The sequence below is a fragment of the Spea bombifrons genome, chromosome 3, assembly GCF_027358695.1.
Source record: "Spea bombifrons isolate aSpeBom1 chromosome 3, aSpeBom1.2.pri, whole genome shotgun sequence".
NCBI lineage: Eukaryota > Metazoa > Chordata > Amphibia > Anura > Pelobatidae > Spea > Spea bombifrons.
The window spans coordinates 105548139-105568563 of record NC_071089.1 but is presented as its reverse complement, the minus strand read 5'-3'; the positions used below and the strand labels follow the sequence as shown (position 1 = coordinate 105568563).

Below are 20425 nucleotides of genomic sequence, written 5' to 3'. Positions count from 1 at the left end.
GTTTATGTGCAGCCAGGCAGGGTTAATGCCAGCTGCTTTTAGCTGTAAGGTCACCACTTCAAGCTTGAAGGTAGTGAATCCCAATGGAGATTCTACAAACTCAACTTAGGTTTGCAATCTCTGTAAATTATTCATGGTTTAGAATCGGGACAGAGAAGGGCTGCAGTGTTAGCATCTGATAGATCGTTCGCTTTCCTGTAAGAAAAGGACGTCACCGCTCAGCCCTGGAAAAACGCCTGCGTTCGCACACACATGGCTGGCTATGCATTATGCACTGCGAGGCAGGGTGGGGAATGCCCTATAGCGGAATCCATCACTGTGGGAGAGTCCGAGTTAACCACCAAACCTATACTGACTGTTTGCACAGAATATACGGCAGTCTTTTCAAAGGTTTCAGCGGCTAATCTATTTTACGTCTGCCATAAAGAGCTTGCTGTGCCGTTTCCGAATATTTGAACACTTGTCTTATTTTCCCTGAATCAGAAAATCATTAGACAAAAGGTTCATGTTCGCTTTGGGAAAGAAATCCAGGACCACAGCAATATCTGCTTAAAAATAGCATTTTTGGTCTATCACTAATGTTTCAATAAATCTTTGTATCTTTCTGGTTTCCAGGGGCTTGCAGTTTTAATAACATTGTTCAGCATTACTGGGGCATTAAAGACACCTGCAATATCTCCACCAGCATCCCATTGTGAGTGGGCATATAGATGTGGGTAATGTGCATCAACCTTCTGAGTGCCAGCAGCGTCTAAGCAAAGCAAGAATCTCAGTCACAATAGAAACATGATCTATGCAATTTCAATCTGTTCATACTTGGGATATAACTAGTCAACATCATGGACATCTGCTGACAAAGTGTGTACATCATCCTCCGCCAGGGTAGAACTGCCACAACAGGGCATTTTGAAGTTTTGGGGTTGTAATCAGTGGTATATAAGAGCAGGGAACTAAAGTGAGGGATATTGATATTAATGGAGGAGAAACGACGTGAAAGGGATGAGACAATGAACGTGGAGACTACAAAGAGGGAAAAAAGTGTCGGGGTAGAAGACACTATTAATTAAATCAGGGCTGTAATGTATTAAACCTTATGGATCACACAGACAGAATGGGAACATGATGACCATCACAGTTATAGGCTCTCCTAGATGGCACTGATTGTATAGATTATATATTACACCACAGCTGTTTGCAGCAGCTGGAGCAAGCTCTACAAAGTTGGGGCTTCAACATTAAGATCCAAAAAACTTCAATAAGGTGATGCACAGTTACTTCTAACAACTTGAATATTTACTATAATTGGTAATTCTCTGTGGGTACTTTAATAGCCTTCTTAAAAAAAATAACAAAATAAAGTTTAACTAATTTAACTAAGGTAGAAGCTGCAGCCCTGAAGCTGTGCTCCTCTTTCATGGTCAGACCAGCCCCGGAGCAAGAAATAGGTGTAGGGGCACCATGACCGGGGAAGGAACGAGGAGCACCCCATGACCTAACAAGGGGTTAAAATATTGGTTAGATACATACATCCTCTGTGACTACTTGGCCCCTGTGTGAACTTTTGCCCCCACACTCTGAATGTTCAGGAACAGGAAGAAGGGGAGGGCACTGGGTGTCATCAACTAAATAAATTTGGGGACCTGCTCACAGATGAGCTTGTAGGTTTTTTAAGTAGGCGAAATTCCCACCCTCCCTTCCCTCTTTTTATTTTGTTATATCGTCTTATGTGGCGGTTGGTGTTTATATTTTGGTCATTGTTAATATGTGGTTGGCTGGTTCAGTGCTTGAGACAACTATCTAAGGTATGGTTGTACTCGTGGTGCACATGCCTCAGGGCGGAAGTGCAGAACACTCCCTGGGCGCCTTGCTCAGGTGATACGTTGGGTGACGTGTGGTTGCTGGGCTTTGGACGCCGGCAGCCTCTACAGGTGACGTGGTTTGTTACGCCCTTACCAGCCCTATAGATGTACGGTGTTATATGGTTTATAACGTGGTTTATAACGTTTAAGAAATATGATAATGAGTGTCACGGTTGGGGATAATACTGGGATTTTGACCGTGGCCAAATTTATCCAAAATCGAACAATAAAACAATTTTAATTACATGCATTGTCTATGTGTCTTATTTGGGGAATGGGGCCGAAGTTGACGATACTAAGGTCACGATGTTTCTTGACACTGATTGGTAACAGGAAGGCACTTCCACTGAAATCAATGGGCTTTCTGTACATGTGCACAGGGCAGTGATGCATTTACCGTCTGCTGCCCCCCTCCTCGTTCAGACTATGGGTGCTGTACTGATTTGGCACAGCCGCCATAGTATAAACGGGCTGGTTGAGAAGATCAAAGATCTCCCCATTGACCGGCTAATTGAGCAACCCAGAGGTTGATCTGTCCTCTGGCTTGGCAGCAAGGAGACTCTCGCCCCTCAAGACCTGCCACCCTAGGCCTAGTCAACCTAGGACAGAGTGCGTCACTGGCACAGGGGCCTGAGTGTAGCGCATGCTGAGCCAGCGGTAGAGCTATAACATAAATATATCACATGTATGAAGATGTTTTTGGCCAAACACCATTTAGCTGAGGGGGGGGGGTTGGAAAATGAGACAAACAGGCATTTGTAAGGAGGAGACTGAGAAATTAAAAGGGGCCACACAGGTGTCTTATGCATTAACGTGTCCATTGGAGCCATAGTACATTGTTTTCTTATTTTTTGTTATTTTGCTTAAGAGATTTCCAATTTCTGCGAACCTTAGTCAGTCTATCCAGCTGGCGCCAGGATTATCTGCTCCTTAGAAACTGGGTCAGTTGAGAACTGGTAGGGATAAACTACATTACTACAAAACAAAATACATAGGGTAAATTATACTAATCTAATATAGCAAAACTTTGTAAACGCTCTTAATACAGAATTCAGATCTCAGCTCAGTTTCTGAATTACTCGAACTTGGCCTCTGAAATATAGAATTGGGATCTGCACAGCCTGCACGTTATAATTTGCCGTAATGGATATGGAAGTACACTACATTTTAGTCAAATAAATCAATTGTTCCGAGTGCTTTTCCAGGCAGGTATCAATTACACTCTCCTCTTACCTCAACTTTAAGATTTCGTTTCATCCAATTATTAACTGATTTCAATACTTTTTAAAAAGAATGATTTCCTTCTGTGTATAATTCCGAGAACAAACCATACAAAAGTGCCGGAGGCTAATTGTCGAAATCGTGTGGATTTTTGTCAGAATTGGGTTATTTCTTCATTCTTTGGAACTACTCGAGACCTCATAGGGAGAATCTTACAGTAAACATTATTATAAACCCGTACCGTTACTGAAAAGTGAAACGGATAGAGGGTGGTGAGAGGAAGGGGGACTGTAATCTGAATAAACTGAATATGTTATAGATGAGTATAACAGGTAGAGAAGGAACTGGTGCAAGGACCGGGGACAGGTAACTTCAGGTAATCTGCAAACCCGGCCTATCTCTGGATTAGATGATATTACTATACCTCTGACATATCACCCGAGTGTCTCTGATTAGGTGGGACTGTCTCAGCTTTACCAAAGTCTTTGGTAAAACCCATTTTTAGCTGTGTACAGCCTGCCATTGGAAGCCACATACTTCCATAAAGCACCATCTCCACGCCTGAGTCCATTAGTGGTACCCCAACAGATGCCAAAGATAGCAAGTGCTGTTATATACCTCAGAAAGTCCGCCAGTACCAAGGTAACGTATATCCATCATCTGAACACACATTATCTCTCAATCCTCCTTGAAACCTCCATACAGACTACACTAGATTTGTCATTTATGTGTTGATTATCACATACACGTTACATGATCGGCTGGCAAAGGTTGTAAACAGTGTTTAGACGACAGGGCCCGTTTCCTGATGGCTGTAAACAACCATGCTCTTTCGACGTTGTCTGTTTGCTTTTATTTATCCAGTCATGTAACTTGTGTTAAAATATAATGTTTATGCATTATTAAAAGAAGCGGCATCCCTTTTAATGCATTCTTTTTCTCCTCAGCCAATAGACACTATTAATTACTGATGGAAGATGGAAGCGCTCGCTGTCTGAGGCAAGTGTGTATCCACAAACATAAGTCCGCAAATCCCTCAATGTCTGCGCAGGCAGAATTTCTTTACCTGCGGTATGTTTACCTATCTTACAACTGGTAGACCATGGGATGAATAATTATGTAGAATAACATTTAATGGCATTTCTTGCAAAACTATACCATTAGGCATATGAGTCAGAAAATGGTCCTGGAGGAATTTGGCTGAAAAAAACCTTTTAGGTAGGGAACTTTAAAAAAAGTCAAGAAACCATGTTGTAAAGCATTTTATGCATCTGTATACTTGTAACGATGTTGTTTTATGACCTAATGCTAGCAGCCAAAAAAAATGATCCCATAAAAGCATTATTTTCCATAACTACCCTGGTTACAGAGATTTGGTTGAGTTTCAGATACAACTCATTATTCTGGTGTTTGTTCGACATTGTAAATAAATCCCAGCAACAATTATATGTGTTTAACGCATTGTTGCGATATCTCTATAACATGGTCGATTATAGAATTAGTTAACCCCTACACAAAATAACCATTCATATAGTGTAGGCTATATGGACACACTGAATGCAACAGCTGTTTGAAATCACAGCGATTGCAACCAGTCTTAACCTTTAATCCTTTAAATGGCATCTAAGAAACATGCATCGCTTTATATTTTTACATAGAAACTCAATTTTTAAGTACTTTTTCAGAAATGCCAGAAATGGAGCAAACAAAAAAATGTACTTACAATGGCAGGTATCTTTTTTCTCTTCATATCCAGGCTTGCATGCGCAGCGGCCTATAGGCACCAGCCAACCGCCATCGGCACTGCAGTACATCTTGGGAACATCAAACTCCACCGAGTTGTTCACACAAGATCCCTTTACTTCCACCAGCGCCGAGTCACCTCCAGTGACGGTATCCGAGAACTGGGCAAGGTTGCGGATTGTCATGGGACATTTTTTGTAGAAGACCCTTACAGAAACTAGAGCGATACAAGCGCCGACATCTTGAAAAGCCAAATAGAATCCCTTCTTAAACAAGTTACTGATATCTCTTACTTCTGTGTTCAACTTCATGACTCTGTCTCCAACATCCACTTGAGTGAAGCTTTCATCCGCCGCTATGGTGTCAATCTTAAGATACTGATTCTCCTTAATGAACCACAGGTTGTTGTTGTTGGATTCATAATAGTACATATTAAAGGTCTCCTTACAAGTTCCTGATACTCCAGGGAGACTATTGCAATCGCGAAGAGTAAACTTAATTTCGATGTAGACGCGTTGCGCTCCTCCTCTTGGAATCCAGCTGGTTCTCAGCCAGTTATTCTGACTGACTTCTAGAACGTTACAAACCTGATATGTTCTCATAGGTGTATTTCTTTCATCCATTACGCTAATTTCTTCCCACTGCCAATAACACAAAGAGAAATAAAGCCAGTTTTGTCAAACTCAAGTACATCTATGCAGAGTCCTAAACTTTGCCTCGTCCCATATTTAGCCCATAAATCATATTTCAATTATTTCAATGACATCAGGCTGATAAGCTTAAGAAATGCTAATTACATTTAGTTTCTGTCGCTTTTGTGATGTCATATCTTGAATATCGTATTGCAAAGCATATATAATTAGGTTACAAGAACAACCTGTTAAGAGGATACGTTATATTTGTAAAAAGCAACACCAAAATATCCAAGAAATGTATTCCTACAGACTTTTCCATAGCTGTCTGACAGAATCTTGCTACTCGATCGTAAACAGGCCAAGGAACATAAGAATTAGGAGAATTGTGAAATCAGGTTTACTAACCCCTTCTGGTGGGTATGCCACCCATCCCAGGTCTCCATGCGCAGACATAGAATCAAGCAAAGTTACTATAAGAAAAGGAAGAAGAGAATTAGCTTTATAGATTTCTGGTGGTGAAAGCAAGAATGATTTGACCGGCATAGATCTAGGACACGAAAAGCAACACCACACGCTGGAAATACGCACAGCCTATGGAAATAGGGTACATTTATTTAAATAATACAAAAAAAAAACACAATATAATTTTTTTTCTGCCGTGTTCGTTCCACTTTCCAGGGTCTCTTTTACTTCACTGTATTAATGTAACATCCTAAATAAAAACCTATTTTTGTTACAATTGATTACTTGGGTACAGTATAAACCTATAATTAAAATACAATTAATGAATAATAACCATAAATACACAAAATTATTTGCTTACACACCAAGATATAAAAACATGTTGTACATTAAAACTGGAATTAGTCCCACCATACCTTCCACTGCTCCCAAATTTAATTTAACCTCAAATGTGACTCTCTCCAAAAGGAGGAAACATTAGCCTCTGTCACCTTGTTTCTTATCAATGAAATTGTGGCAAAATGTTAAATATTTGTTGAAGTGCAAAAATATAACTTCTCAATAACAATGAAAGGGCTGGAGGAAGAGAACCGCAATTCTAGCATGAGAGCTCAGACTGTTTACTTGGCACAAATATATTATGTTCTACAGATGCAAACATCTTAACACCATGTTTATAACAAAAATAATGTGATTAAATGTTAAACTGTAAAAGTACATTATTCATCTTCTCAATTCCTCGTACTAGTTACGAACTCAGTTACATAACTAGTTATCATATTATAATATTGTATACATATGTCCAAGGCCAATATAAAGAGCCCTTCAACCACGGAAATGTGCAAACAACCAGAGGTCATCCTCTGAGACTGGAAGAGCAAGGATTTCATAGGAAGGGATTCTTTACAGTAAGGGCAATAAAGTTATGGAATTCACTGCTAAATGAAGTGGTGTTATCAATTACAGTGGATGCCTTCAAATAGGGTCTGGATATTTTAAGAAGAATACATAAATTAATAGTTTAGAGATTATTGATCCAGGGAGAAATCTGATTGCCTCTTGGATCAAAACCAGGAAGGATAGGTAAAAGGGTTGGAGATGATGGACTCAGGACTTTTTTTCAAACTAAATTGCCATGTTACTAAACCTCCCAGGTATCCCTTTTCAGATTCCATGCTTTGGATCTATAAACCTGAGCCTTTTTTTTATTGCTAGCTTTATCCTCACTAAAAAAGGTTAAAATTATAGGGTTTTATGCAATACATCCACGCGCAAATTATTAGTATCATTAGTATCATTAATATTAATATTATTGTTATTATTATTTATTGATTTATATAGCGCCATCATATTCCACAGTGCTGTACAATGGGTAAAAAGGACATAACAAGTACTATAAAACATAACAATTAGACTTACAGAAACAACAGGTAAATATATGAATACAGTATATTTACGTGTCTCTGTATAATAATTACATATTCTAATCATACATGCTTTTTAAAACATGGTATAAAAACTAATAATCAAGGCTTTAATTGTATTAAAGCATATTTTAGTTATTTACAAATGAATTCAATCAAGTATTAATATTTATTAAGACCATCCCACGACCATTATCATTTTATTCCTAAATTCGATCAAATATCGGCTGCATATTAGCAAGAGTTACCAGCGTAAAAAAAAAAATGGTTAAATGTTCTCTTTAATTTTTCTCTTTAATGTGTATTAGATGTATTCCTTCTAGACAGCCGGCTGCTTCCATTAATTCAGCAAATGCCTGGAGTCCAGCCACTGCCAGACTTGGTAAAGGTTAAAAGTAATAACAGACTATAGCCTGGCACAGCTTGTGTTTGCTTAAATAACAGACTACTATTGACTCTTTCACTCCATACATGTACATTTCCAGTACGATGCAATAGCATTTCATACCCACCAGCGATAGTAATTTACACTTTCTCCTTGACCTTAAGCCTCAGATCCCCGGAGATCTCTGGGTTTAATAAGCTCCCCAGCTAGAGGCTAATTGCAGAACAAATCGTTTGTTCAAGTGAATCACGGCCAATCTGGAACTGAATATGACTTGTATGACTAAGTACAACAGCGGTCGCTTCCCCTGTATTATTGTAAGGACAAAGATCTAGAATATTGATGGGGACGACAATAAACTTCCATATCAAATCACACACAATATTTTTCGTGGGCTTGAAGCACGTAAATGGCTTTCTTTGCAAGCGGCTGATTATTAGACAAACGAATATTCGGTTCTGATTCAAAATGGGGTTTTTCAAACGTAATATTTGTATTATATTTAAAAAAATCCTTCCAATGGTCCTCTTTAGGAGGAACAAGCACTTTTTGGGAATCAAACCGCTCTATCCCTATTTTCTACAAGCTCAGAATATTCGGTGGACAGAAAATGAGTTGATAAATGGAATTGCGTATATACTGTGTATCATCTTCTTTTGAATGTCTTGTGCAAAAAAGGTTTTTAATATTTTACATGGCTACATAAAAGGTATTTGTAAAAACTGTGCCCCCCCCATCACACACCCCTAAAACAAAAAGCATCCCTCTTTCCCAATCTTAAAATGTTAGGAAGGTAGGTAATGTAGGTTAGGCACTCTTGGCGCTCTGGATTAATGTTTTCAATCTCCAGAAAAGGGGGTGCAGTATGTGGTAGTGCAAAGGGGGCTGCCTATCACAGTCACAACCCCATTATGCCTCCTATCAGGAGCAGAAGCTGTGCAACCAGCCATGGAGCGTTCCTTAGTACCGGTACTAGATCAGCATAGATCTATGTTATCGGTCCCTTGTGTTTCTCTGTACTGCGAGATAGGAAGTGCTGGGTTATGGCACCATTGCCTACTTTATGTGCATTCTGCTGGGAGCTAGGGTGACCACATCCACCATGTTTTCCAGAACAGTTAGTTATAGATCCCACATACTGCAGGGCAGCATTTTCTCTGGGCTGGCCAGTTATATGTAAAATGTATGTGTCCTGGAAACAAAATGGTCCCCCTACTGGGAGCAGTCATCTAAACTTTTGTTTACAGCAAGGCGTATTATTTAATTCTCCCCTTTTGGCGGCCTTTGTAAAGGTGAGGATGGAGAAGGAGCGTGAGGACACAAAAATAAGCATATCTGGGAAGTGCTGAGTTTTACGCCGAGTCTCTGGGTGAAGCGCCAGAGTAAGTATTTTCAATACTATATATTGCAGGTCTAGATTCAAAACCATTTTTATAAGCCCCCTCCAGTGTAAAAGAGTGCATCCTGTCACCCATATGTGTTTATTATTGTGGCATTTAGAAGCCAATGACATACATGCTAACATTTACTTTAAAGATGTACTGCCCTAAAATCCAAATATTCTGAATTCCCCATCAGTTGCTAAATGCCAAGACAATATATTGCCACTGATATTATATAGGCATATTCTCTATAACAACTAATATGTAATTTTAAATTCACAATATGTGTGTAATAAGATTCAGTAAATAAATATTAACCAAATAGGTACCAAGGTCAACCTGAGTGCAAAGGATATCTTGTGCTGGAGTCCAAGGAGTTATAAAATGAAGGACAAGTCCTAAATTTGATTTTCTATATGCCAATATATAATACATTGGCCACCTTTTGTTTATTTCCTAGTAACAATGTAATTAGAATAACCTTCACGGTGAAGGCATCAGTTACTCTACTGTACTCATTGATTTTATTAGGAACCTAACTCAAAATTCTTGAATTCCTGAGAATCGAAGAGAAATGCCTTTCCGCTGCTCTTGCTGAGGTTTGAGACGGCAAGGAACCCTGGTGAAGATTTTCAGAGAAAAGAGAAGTTGGCTGTGGATAGTATGAGATGAAAAGTTCCACGTCGGGACTATGCTCATCCCAACTTAGCCTTCCGTGAAGAGACTTTAAAATAACTTTGATAAAACCACATAAGCCATGGCTGGAATCAGGTAAATCACTGTCCTTCCCAGTGGACTTGCTCCCGTTCTTCTTCTTTGGAATGACTCATATTCCATTCAAACGAACAGAGAAAATGCAAGGAAAGGAAGGAGAACATTCCCCGCTGGTGTCTCTTGTAATGAACAATACTGACCATTTGTGGCTTCACAGTCAATAACAGTCATTTGCTGGAAGAAAAGCACCCATTCTATTTCCATGGTTTTTAGATTTTTGCATTGTACTGCTTATGGCCAGGTGCCCGTATAATAAACACACACAGGTTATGTTTCTTTAAATTAATTCTATGGCTCCGTGGGAAAACAAATCACATAAGAATGGTATAAAAAGATAAAAGTATTAACGTATTTGCTCGATTATAAGACGACACTGATTATAAGATGACCCCCCAAAATTTTAATATTAATTCACATGTAAACTATTTTTCTTTCTTACCAGTGCTACCCTAGACTTGTCGCGATGCGCGCAGACAACCTCCGCTGCTGCTGCCGTCATAGAAGCCCCAGAAGAAGAAGCAGTGTAGGTTGTATGCGTGCATCGCACAGACGTCCACCAGCAGCAGCGCTGCGGGGGACCTGGATATTAGTCTTGTAGTCAGACCTCTATTTGAGGTCTGATTAAAAGACGACCTCTGAAAAAAACCTTGTCTTATAATCGACCAAATACGGTCATTCCAAGAAATAAGATGCATTCCCCCCCAAAAAGTCTGAACAAGACAAAATGCATGCATCATGATAGAGTGGGAACCATTTGATAAGTTGTGTTTAAAATAAATTCCTTTAAGTCTCTCATGCTTCCCACTGCTGCGATTGTATTACATTACATTGATCTATAGAGCCTCAGGAGATTCCATAGAATAGGGAGAGAGTGAGAAATAACAGTAACATTAAAAGTGACATAAATAAATACTTGACAATAAGATTAACACATGTTAAGTTATACTGGTACTGTAATTATATATAGATACACATTCACACACAGAGCAACATTTTAAACCATTTGGTATATAAACACTACTATTTAAAAGTTTGGGGGGTCACTTAGAAACGTCCTTGTTTTTGTTGAAGTAGAAGTGATTTTTAATGAAATATCTTCATAGGAATACAGAGGCCCTATATAACTCCCATCACTCCTGTGTTCCAATGGCATGTTGTGTTCGCTAAGTTTGAGTTTAAAAAAAAAAACCTGTACAAATTTCCATGAGAACAGTTAAGTAGCCCGAAACTCTTGAATGGTAGTATATATATATATATATATATATATATATATATATATATATATATATATATACACACACACACACACTATATATACATGGAAAGTAACAGTTTTGTGTTTTTTTGTATTTTAATTGCATCCCTTTAAGTAACAATATTTTTATCTTTTTTAGTAAAGGAGAAATAACCTGATTATTGTTTAACTGAGTCATAAAGTCAGCCTTTTTAATATCGCATTTCAATTCAACAAAACAACCTTAATTTAAAAATCTCTTTTTTACATATATAATAAATAACATCTATTTATTTTAAATTTGGTAATGTTCATTAAATATACATTTTCAAGGGAGACAGGAACATTGCCTAAACGTTTCTTATTATCTTATCTCATTGGCTTGTCTCCCGAATAGAGGTTTATTCAGTTAGTTATCGTAGAATTGGGCTCGGGCCGTGGCTCCATTAACATAAAATGCCTTTTTTTTTTCTAACTCTTAGCCTTTTCTTTAATACAGTGGCACACAATACTGGGCAGCATGTGGCCTCCACCTTCCACAACACCCATTATGCTCAGCCAGACAAAGCCCTCCATCCCCCTTTGTGGTTTATAGTTGTAGCATCTAAATGTTCTCTTGCTCAGAATAATTATATTAAAAGAAAGCCTCCCACATTATTGTTTATTTACTGAAACAACCAAAAACACTCAAAATGGGATAAATCTATACATTATGCTGAAATGTATAATTTGCATTATATGTAGGGGTTTAAGTATCAAAATGCCTTTAGACATATACTTAGAGAGTTTGAAAGGAATTATTGTAGACTCTTTTCCTTGAGAAAATACCTACTTTCCGTAAAAGAACACGATGGCAGACAAGCTGGCACCAAATACAGATGTGCTTTTACTGTGATTAGATGATATTGAGTCCGGCAGATGCCTGGGAGGGAATGAGTTAATGAAGTGCGCTGAGCAGGTCCCTGGGAGACGTTTGGAATTATCTGCCTGAAGCCAACTCCTCTTTACGTCAGTGACGATGCTAGATGAATTCCCATCGCTCGGCCCATTCCCAGAGAGGAGGTCGTGTAAGAGGAGAGGGCGATAAGATCTGTATATTGGCCGACTGAGAGGTCATTTAATATGTGCTCAGATCAAGTGGCCTCTGTTGGTGCAGTCACAGCGGCAGAGATTCGGGTGAAAGGGTCAGTATTTCTGTTTCCATCGACTGCACGCGGCAAAGTGTATCTTGTTTTACGAGGTCCCCTCAAGACACAAGATAGTATCTGATCAGTACAAGCGCTTGTGCGTCAATGTGCTGTAGGTGTTTCTCCATGTACTAAACATGTGGTTTGGCAACCATCACAAATGTTCTAGTCTCAGGAAAACATACCGTTCAGTCTGGAAGTATGGAAGCTTGACACGCAGGCGTAGGAACATGTCCCCACTACTAACCACACCATCAACCATATCGCAAGCTCTACCACTACAACCTACACACTCGCTGACCATCCCCACCATTTACAATATATAACCTGTGACCCTCTACCCCTCACCCCTACCTCCCAAATCCTCACACCTCTCTATTGCTTATGCTATAAAATATCTACCTTTATCTACTTCACACCTAATACCTCCAGCTTGAAGGACAGCGGCAGGTGGGTGGTATAATGCAGAAACCCTAATCTGAAGTTTGGGAGGGCTCAAAGCTCCTGTGGAGGGTGATTGGCATCATGGCCAAGTCCCCCAAAAAATCTACTACTTCTGCTCTGTTTACGATATTAAAAGAGAAATGCGTATAATTAAGTTATGGACAAAATTATAATGCTGTGGACGAAACTAAATTAATGCATCGTGAGCTCCTTCTAGACGGGGAGTAAATGTATTCTGGTGCCGAACAAGTTAATTTCCGTCATTCTATGTCCCAGTTTGCCTGTTTGTTCCCATCGGAGTGGAAGTCCCAAGTCCCAAGGCGTGCTTTATTTCACGTCACACCTGCGTAGGTATAACAGTCTGACTGCGACGTGTCATCCACAGACTACATCGCCACAGGTAATTCCATGTGCATTGCTTGATATCATTGCTAGGCATTTCGGTGTTAAAGGAGGACAAGTCACCTGCAAATGTATCTACAAAGCAGGGATTTTAGTTCCATCTGTATGCCATAACCAGCTAGTCCAAAACAAATAGATTTCTGCCCTTGTTTGACCTTTGTCTTTCTCTAGTGTGCGCTGTACACGATGCACTTGTCACTACTCAAGGACATGCACATAGCATTGAGTGATCTCAAACAGTGTGCTGCGAATGTACAACTCTTCAGCAGGACTATAAAACAAATCTATACGTTAAACATGCAATGGCATATTCTAGGCTAAGCGGGCCTGGTGCTTTACTGGGCAATAATAATCCCTGGTGGGCCACTGCTCAATGGGAAGATCAGAGATCACCCTTGAAACTGGTCCCTTTACACCCCAGAGTAGTATGATGTCATGTCCCAGGGCTCATCACCGATGACATGCAGGAGGTGGAGTACTCAAAGTAGGTCCTGGGGCGGCTGGGGTTACAGCCCTGGATCAGACCTAGGAATAATAATACAACAGGACCACATATCTGCTGGAAACTATATAATTTAATCTGTTGAATTGAAATCTTTTAATATCATTTAAAATGCAACCATGTTGTCTTATAATGTAGGGTGTTTAAAAGGGTAAATAAAACAAGCAACTAAAGGGTTACACAGTCATTGCGGATGCAAAACCATTTTGAAAAGGCAATTTGGGCATTGAACATGCAGACTGCAATCACGGTGCTTTTTATAATTCCTTCTACGTGCCCCATGAGAACCTAGGTCCCTGCAATTAGAGGACGTGCGTGGATACTAATTTGTCTCAGCATCTGATAACAGGGTAGGATGACATTGACTCATGTAATGGAAACATGGAATCCAGCTCTCTCATATAAAAAATAAACATGTGCAATGGCTTTTTTTATATTATAAGCCATGAACACTCATACTTCACCTTGTGTGTCAAAGGATAATAACGTAGAAGTTAGTAATAATTCTAGTGGTGAATCTTATTTTTGAATAAGCAGCTATTTATATATAAATATATGACACAATATATCTGCACATCTGGAAGCAGAGATGATAGACCTTTGTGGGGAGATATGGACATAGGGGCTCTTGTACCCAAAGCAGATGAGGTTGGAATATGGAGACCACCAACAGAGAGAATATACCTTTGGGAAATGTGGTTTTCTTGGACCACCTGCGCCTCTTCTTACGCACATCCTGTGGCCGATACACCAAGGATAATCCTACCAAGTGCCAGCTGGTGCCCCTAATATCTGGATACAGGGAGCAGGAACTACCAAAATACACAACATGATGAAAGACAAAGACAACTACTGTGTTTACACAAAGTAAAATGATACATGACGATGTAAGAGAGCCCAAGGGAATCTTATCATCAATAAATGATGCTTACTACATAGGATCTCCTTTCTAATGGTCAAAACCCCCTTCATTGTGTATATTCTATATAGTTTTTGTTCCTGTTCTGTACAGTAAAGCCAGTATGGTATCCGCTTAAGATAAAATAGCATTCATGATATCACATATGTTTTAAGAACAACTTCTGGTGCACATAAGACGTTGCCTAATCACCCATGGAAGACGCAGCCAATATTCCAAGTAGCGTTTCACTCCAAGGTTGTCTGTGTTGTGAATAAAAGTCTTTGAACTGACATTTGTCGAGTGACCTAGACCTTCTTATAGACCACTCAGGGCTAGTTTTTGTATAAAATGGATGTCACAGAAAGTCCCAACATATTAGAAAATAATAGGTAAAATTATTCTTTTTCTGTGGTATACGTATATCCATCATATCACTGATATAAGTACTATCTCCTTAAGATAATTTTAGAAGAAGCTGTGATTTGTTTCTACACTGGGACTGCTTGTCAGGTTGATTGCAGGACTCTCTACCTTCAGGACCTCATGGTTTAATGTTGTTATTGTATTGTAGGTCAATATATCCAATGGAATTCAGCACTACAAATCACGCGTAAGGAACTGTCACTAATATGAGCCCAGTTAGTCAGGCTTTCACAAAGAACTCTTTATTCTCATCAGATTCAAACCTTCTAATACATAGTCAGAGCTAGCGCGGTTCACACCTCTAGTAACAGTATTTCCTGCAATACTTGGAATACATTCTCATTCCTTCACATGTATCTAAATTAACAGGAATTAATTCCTTTGTATTATATGCCAGCTTAGACAAAGTACACTCACGCTCAATTCTCTGAGATGAATGATCTCGAGGGGCTTCGTAACAATAATAGCGGGCTTCTTTTTACTACAACCTTAGAAATCTACATGCATTGTATATTATGAACTGCTGATGCATATAGAAAACATTTTCTATTGAGCTTCTGTATGTCTCAAGCCTTAAATTCAAATCAATATTTAGAAGATGGAAAAACAGTCTAAAGGCATGAAATAATTACATTTGAATGAATTCAGTAATATGCCATCTATAGCTTCCCGACTTCAAGAGTCTAGACTTCAAACCCCATCAATCTATGTCAGTCCTCTAGCCGCTGCACCTTACAAACCCCCTCTGCTTATTCTCCATTCCCATGTTCCTCAAGACGTTTCACAGCGACTGATCGATACCAGAAAACTATATTATGCTCCAAACTGCATTACGGATCTCGGCCAAGTGAAGCAGAGATACTTCAACAACTCAGAGACCTTCAATTAACATGTTTGTTTCTCAACCAACCTGCGGTGAAAGCTCCGATCCCCTGATTTATTAATCTCCTGTATCTGCAAACAGGTGTTCTAGACTCTTAACAGGTGATACGTCTCGATTGTGGAGGTACCAATAAGTACAGTAAAGATTCCCACAGCGTATAGTTCTGCGCAGGCATTCCTAGGCAGGTCAGGTGCCTGGTTTTGACCCATCCTAACAATATGTAGCTTCAGCCACAGAAAAACCCCAAAAAGTTATTGTCGTATATTGCTTTGAACTGGATTATCCAGTATTTGGGAAACCTGTCCTAAAAAAACATCATTCTAAATACCCCAGCATTTATCATTCAAACTGCTTTTAGTTATATACAGTATCTGATTACAATGTATTTATTCCCTATGATGTACGTCTTCTTTAGACAAATATTTATTCTTATTCACAAACTTCCTTTTGTTATCTTGCCAAGAAAAAGCAAGAATATTTGCCCTGATTAACCCTACTATAAAAAGTAAAACACACATACAAGTATTTACTATAAAACAATCTATTATGGCTGATTCTTTATAATCTATTTAAGGTCCAAACGTGGATTGCTCTCTATTATTATGTTGTATATTTCATAGTGTAGATCGTTTTATACCGGTTACGTGTATGCGTTATGAGCAAAGGTGTAAAAAGGTAAACTGATTGAAAGTTTCGTCTTTATTGAACAAACAATCTGGTTTATGTTTATCAGCAAATCCCTAGGAATCATATTATCTGACCACGGGATAGTAAATATTATTTGAAATATATTCCAAATATTTTTCCACGCTGTCATCTTCGTTTGGTCCCTAGGTTCTCCACCAGCAGGTATTTCAGGTCACTAGGTTATGATGTCATAACGAGAAGCTCAGACTGCAAGGGAGATGGTAAAAAGTTCCCTGTGCATCCCCTGTATATTATTACGTACTAGGACCATAGTAGAAGAAGAGCAGTTTGTCATCCCAGTACTTATAGTATTACTATAACAGGTGCATAAAGATGGCCTGTGTGGGCTTGGTCCTAACGTCTGGCTTGGCCCAACACGCCAGAAGAGCCTTGCGCTAACTTGAGCCTAAAATTCCTCCTAGTCTTATGTCTTTGAGCCCAGATGGACCCTTGTGAGGATCTGCGTATGGTCTTTGCTCATGCGCAGGCTCAGTAAGACAGTAGGACTGTCCAGCATCATGCTATAGCCGGCTCCCTACTTCTACATGTATGTATAGATGGATGCGGACACATCAGCGTGTGAACAGCTTCTGTGCAACTCATAAAAGAACCGTAATGAATGATACTGAATGTAATACTAAATAACCAAATATAATATAATCCTTACATTTCCCTATTTAACCCTATAAACTCTAAGCGTCAGCTACTGCACCTCTGTTCTTATATCAGTGTGTGTGTGTGTATTGTGTTTAAGGGCACACACGTGTATGTGTGTGAATGTATGAGTTATAGTGGAGGAGGAGGAGGAGGAGGTGTTGATATTCCAATCAAGAATGTATGTCAGAGAAAACACCTCTCTTTTATACATCGCACTTCAATACACACGAGCAACCTTAAAATATCACGTGGCGTTTCATTAATCCGATAGTAAATCATGCACGGGTGTTTCCGGCATACATATTAAATCAGGCCACTGACAAGGAACGAGGTGTGGAAAGTCACAATGTAATGCAATGTAAGGATGTTTACCTTTACTGAGAGGGTGGCAGATGGATTGAACAGCCTCCCGTCAGACGTGGTAGAGGCTAATACAGTGAGAGAATTGAAACATGCGCGGGACAGGCATAAAGCTATCCGGAGTCTGAGCCAAGACCAGAGACAGATTAAGATCTGAGGCTCACATCAGGAAAAATGGGCAGACTAAATGGGCCAAATGGTTCTTTTCTGCTGTCAAATTCTACGTTTCTATGCCTGCTCCGTATACAGATAATGTCTTTTCTTAATACTTTTTGTTAGCGTGTTATACTCTTATACTCTATTAATTAGTAATAGAACTGCAATAATGCACATCTGCCACGCTTCTTTTCATATTAGTGTATTCTTACCCCACCCTACAGGCTCCAGATATACCAAACGACACATCCATCCAGGTGTAAACACAGTGCTTGATATATAATATATTATAATTATTATTATTTTATTACTATCATAGAGGTAGTTAGTAAGGGGAATTCACGTGCCAAAATAAAACGGCAGGAGTTCTTCCAGTAGTTCACTGAAATAGCAGACACTTTCTTTCTCATAAAGCGTACGTACGTTATTTACATGGTTAAACTAAAAATATATGATGTATACATTCTATACGACTTCTTCTAGCGCAGGGAAACACTAAAGGCTGTTCTCTGTTCATTCACAGACTGTTCTATAATGTACCGACACACTGAGCCTACGAGCCGACGGGGTCCTGAGTGCCACGGACTGTCTCCTCTGGGTCTCTAACCAGTCACAAAGAGGGCTAATCAATAATAAATTAGGCAAGAGTACAGCAATAGACTGCTTTCCACTCTTTTTCACAAGACTGTCAGATATCCTACAGTCAAAGCAAGCACATAAACAAGGGAAGCATTACTTTCAGTAGACACGCTCTCACATTAGATCATGGAATAAGACTTTCTGAGCAAGGAAGATCATTAATTCTTCTGTTTTAGTATCTATCCACCTATCCATCCATCTATCCATCCATCCATCTATCTATCCATCCATCTATCCATCCATCCATCTATCTAGCATGCTCTAATTTATTGGAACTTTCATACATATTTTGGAAAATATTTTTTTTATATCATCCTTGAATTAGTGAAATTTGGATATTGCATAGTCTACAAAAAAGTGACTGATCTAGATCCATACATACATACTGAGTGCATATTATATGACGCTATACATTATATATATATATATATATATTTAGAGCTGGGCAATTATTTCCCATACACTATTTTATGCTGTCCGTATAACTGGTGTGTATGGTTTGAGCACGCTGTCTACTGGATGGGGACGAGTAGCATATATATAGATTATAATTGCTGAGTACACAGTGTACTTACTTTGATTATTTTGTTGGTATAAATTACACTTAATATACTAAGATGCACTCCACAAGAACATGCTTTATATTAACAGAATTCCTTATTAGAACCTGGCTTATACCAAGTTACCTGTGAAATGCTACGTTATATTGGGGAATAAAATACCTGCATTCAGGTGTAACATATGATAATTTATTAATGTTCCTTGGTACATAGTATGCTCCAAAACTCAAGTTATTATTAGTATTATTATTATTATTTCAGATCAATAATATCATCATGTTTACATCCAATTTTTTCACCAGTCATTTATTTCCATCCAAAATGGCAAAAATGTCCAGATCTGTCCATTAATGAAATCTAGTAGCAGGGATTAAAGGGACAGATTCCCTTCTCATCCTGTTCTTTAGTGTCTTTACTATCCGAAAGGTGTTTCTTGACAGCTTCCCACGCAGAAGCACTTCATCCCTACCCAAAGTGATGACTGTGTAGTGGGACTATGGAAAGACTTAACAATAACACACATCACTCTATTGTGTCATTCAGTGGCAGTACAAAAGAATACTACTGGAGAGTTAACCCATTCATCGCTACAATACGATTTAGACTGTGATTCATTAAATTCACTTAAGACTACTTCTAACTACATTTAGCATTTTACAGGTAGGGTAATACCAACAATGCTTGAATACAGACACTATGTATCAATCAATATGTATTAACAGGTAGATTAGATAGATAGATAGATAGATAGATAGATAGATAGATAGATAGATAGATATAATAAGATATATATAATAATAAGTGGCTGCTCTAGATCCATACACACTAAGTGTATATTATATGATGCTATACATTATATATATATATATATATATATTATTTTTTATGTTTATAATATATATATATATATATATATATATACACACACACATTTTATTTTTTATGTATATATATATATATATATACACACACACACGCACAAAGACAGCTTGGGTTTTTAACCCATAAATAAGCCAAACATGTATTCGTGCCCAGAGAGGCAATGAAGATGTTAACTTAAGGTAGCAACTCATCACCAAGCCACCTACCTTCATTGACTGGGTATATCCTTAGTGCCTGGGTACTGACCAAGGTGCAGAGAGTGATGAGAGTTGGGTAAATCCACCAGAAAGACATATCGAGGCTGTATCCAGAAGCAGCAAACTTACAGAGCTACAGAGAGCGAGACAGGGAGAGAGGGAGCGAGGGAGGGGAGAGGAGATCCAGAGCCTTAAGGAGGGCAGGCTTCTGAGCGCAGCTTGGATGGGAATTCTGTTCCCATAACCCCTCCCTGTGCATTATCCTCCTGGTGTACACTGCCGGCTGCACAGCAGCAGCATCCCTGTGCATCTCTACAAGCAAAACTTTGCTAATGAATATGTGTTGTGCCAGACATTAGGCTCTATTATCCGACCATCTACAGCTTATCTTTCTTCAGCCCAATGTATTTAACCTGCTTACCCCTT

At 38.9% G+C, this 20425-nt stretch overlaps 1 protein-coding gene across 1 annotated transcript in view; it reads right to left on the bottom strand.

Moving 5' to 3' along the window:
• Positions 1-20162, bottom strand: part of LOC128482805 (ephrin type-A receptor 3-like) — a 93740-nt gene extending 73578 nt beyond the window's left edge. Inside the window, exons 1-3 of the mRNA XM_053458719.1 lie at positions 20009-20162; positions 5864-5928; positions 4804-5464 (exon numbers count right to left, since the gene is read on the bottom strand). Coding sequence (XP_053314694.1) covers positions 4804-5464; positions 5864-5928; positions 20009-20096 — 814 coding nt within the window. The 5' untranslated portion in view covers positions 20097-20162. The remainder of the gene's footprint in view (positions 1-4803; positions 5465-5863; positions 5929-20008) is intronic.
• Positions 20163-20425: the final 263 nt, after the last annotated feature.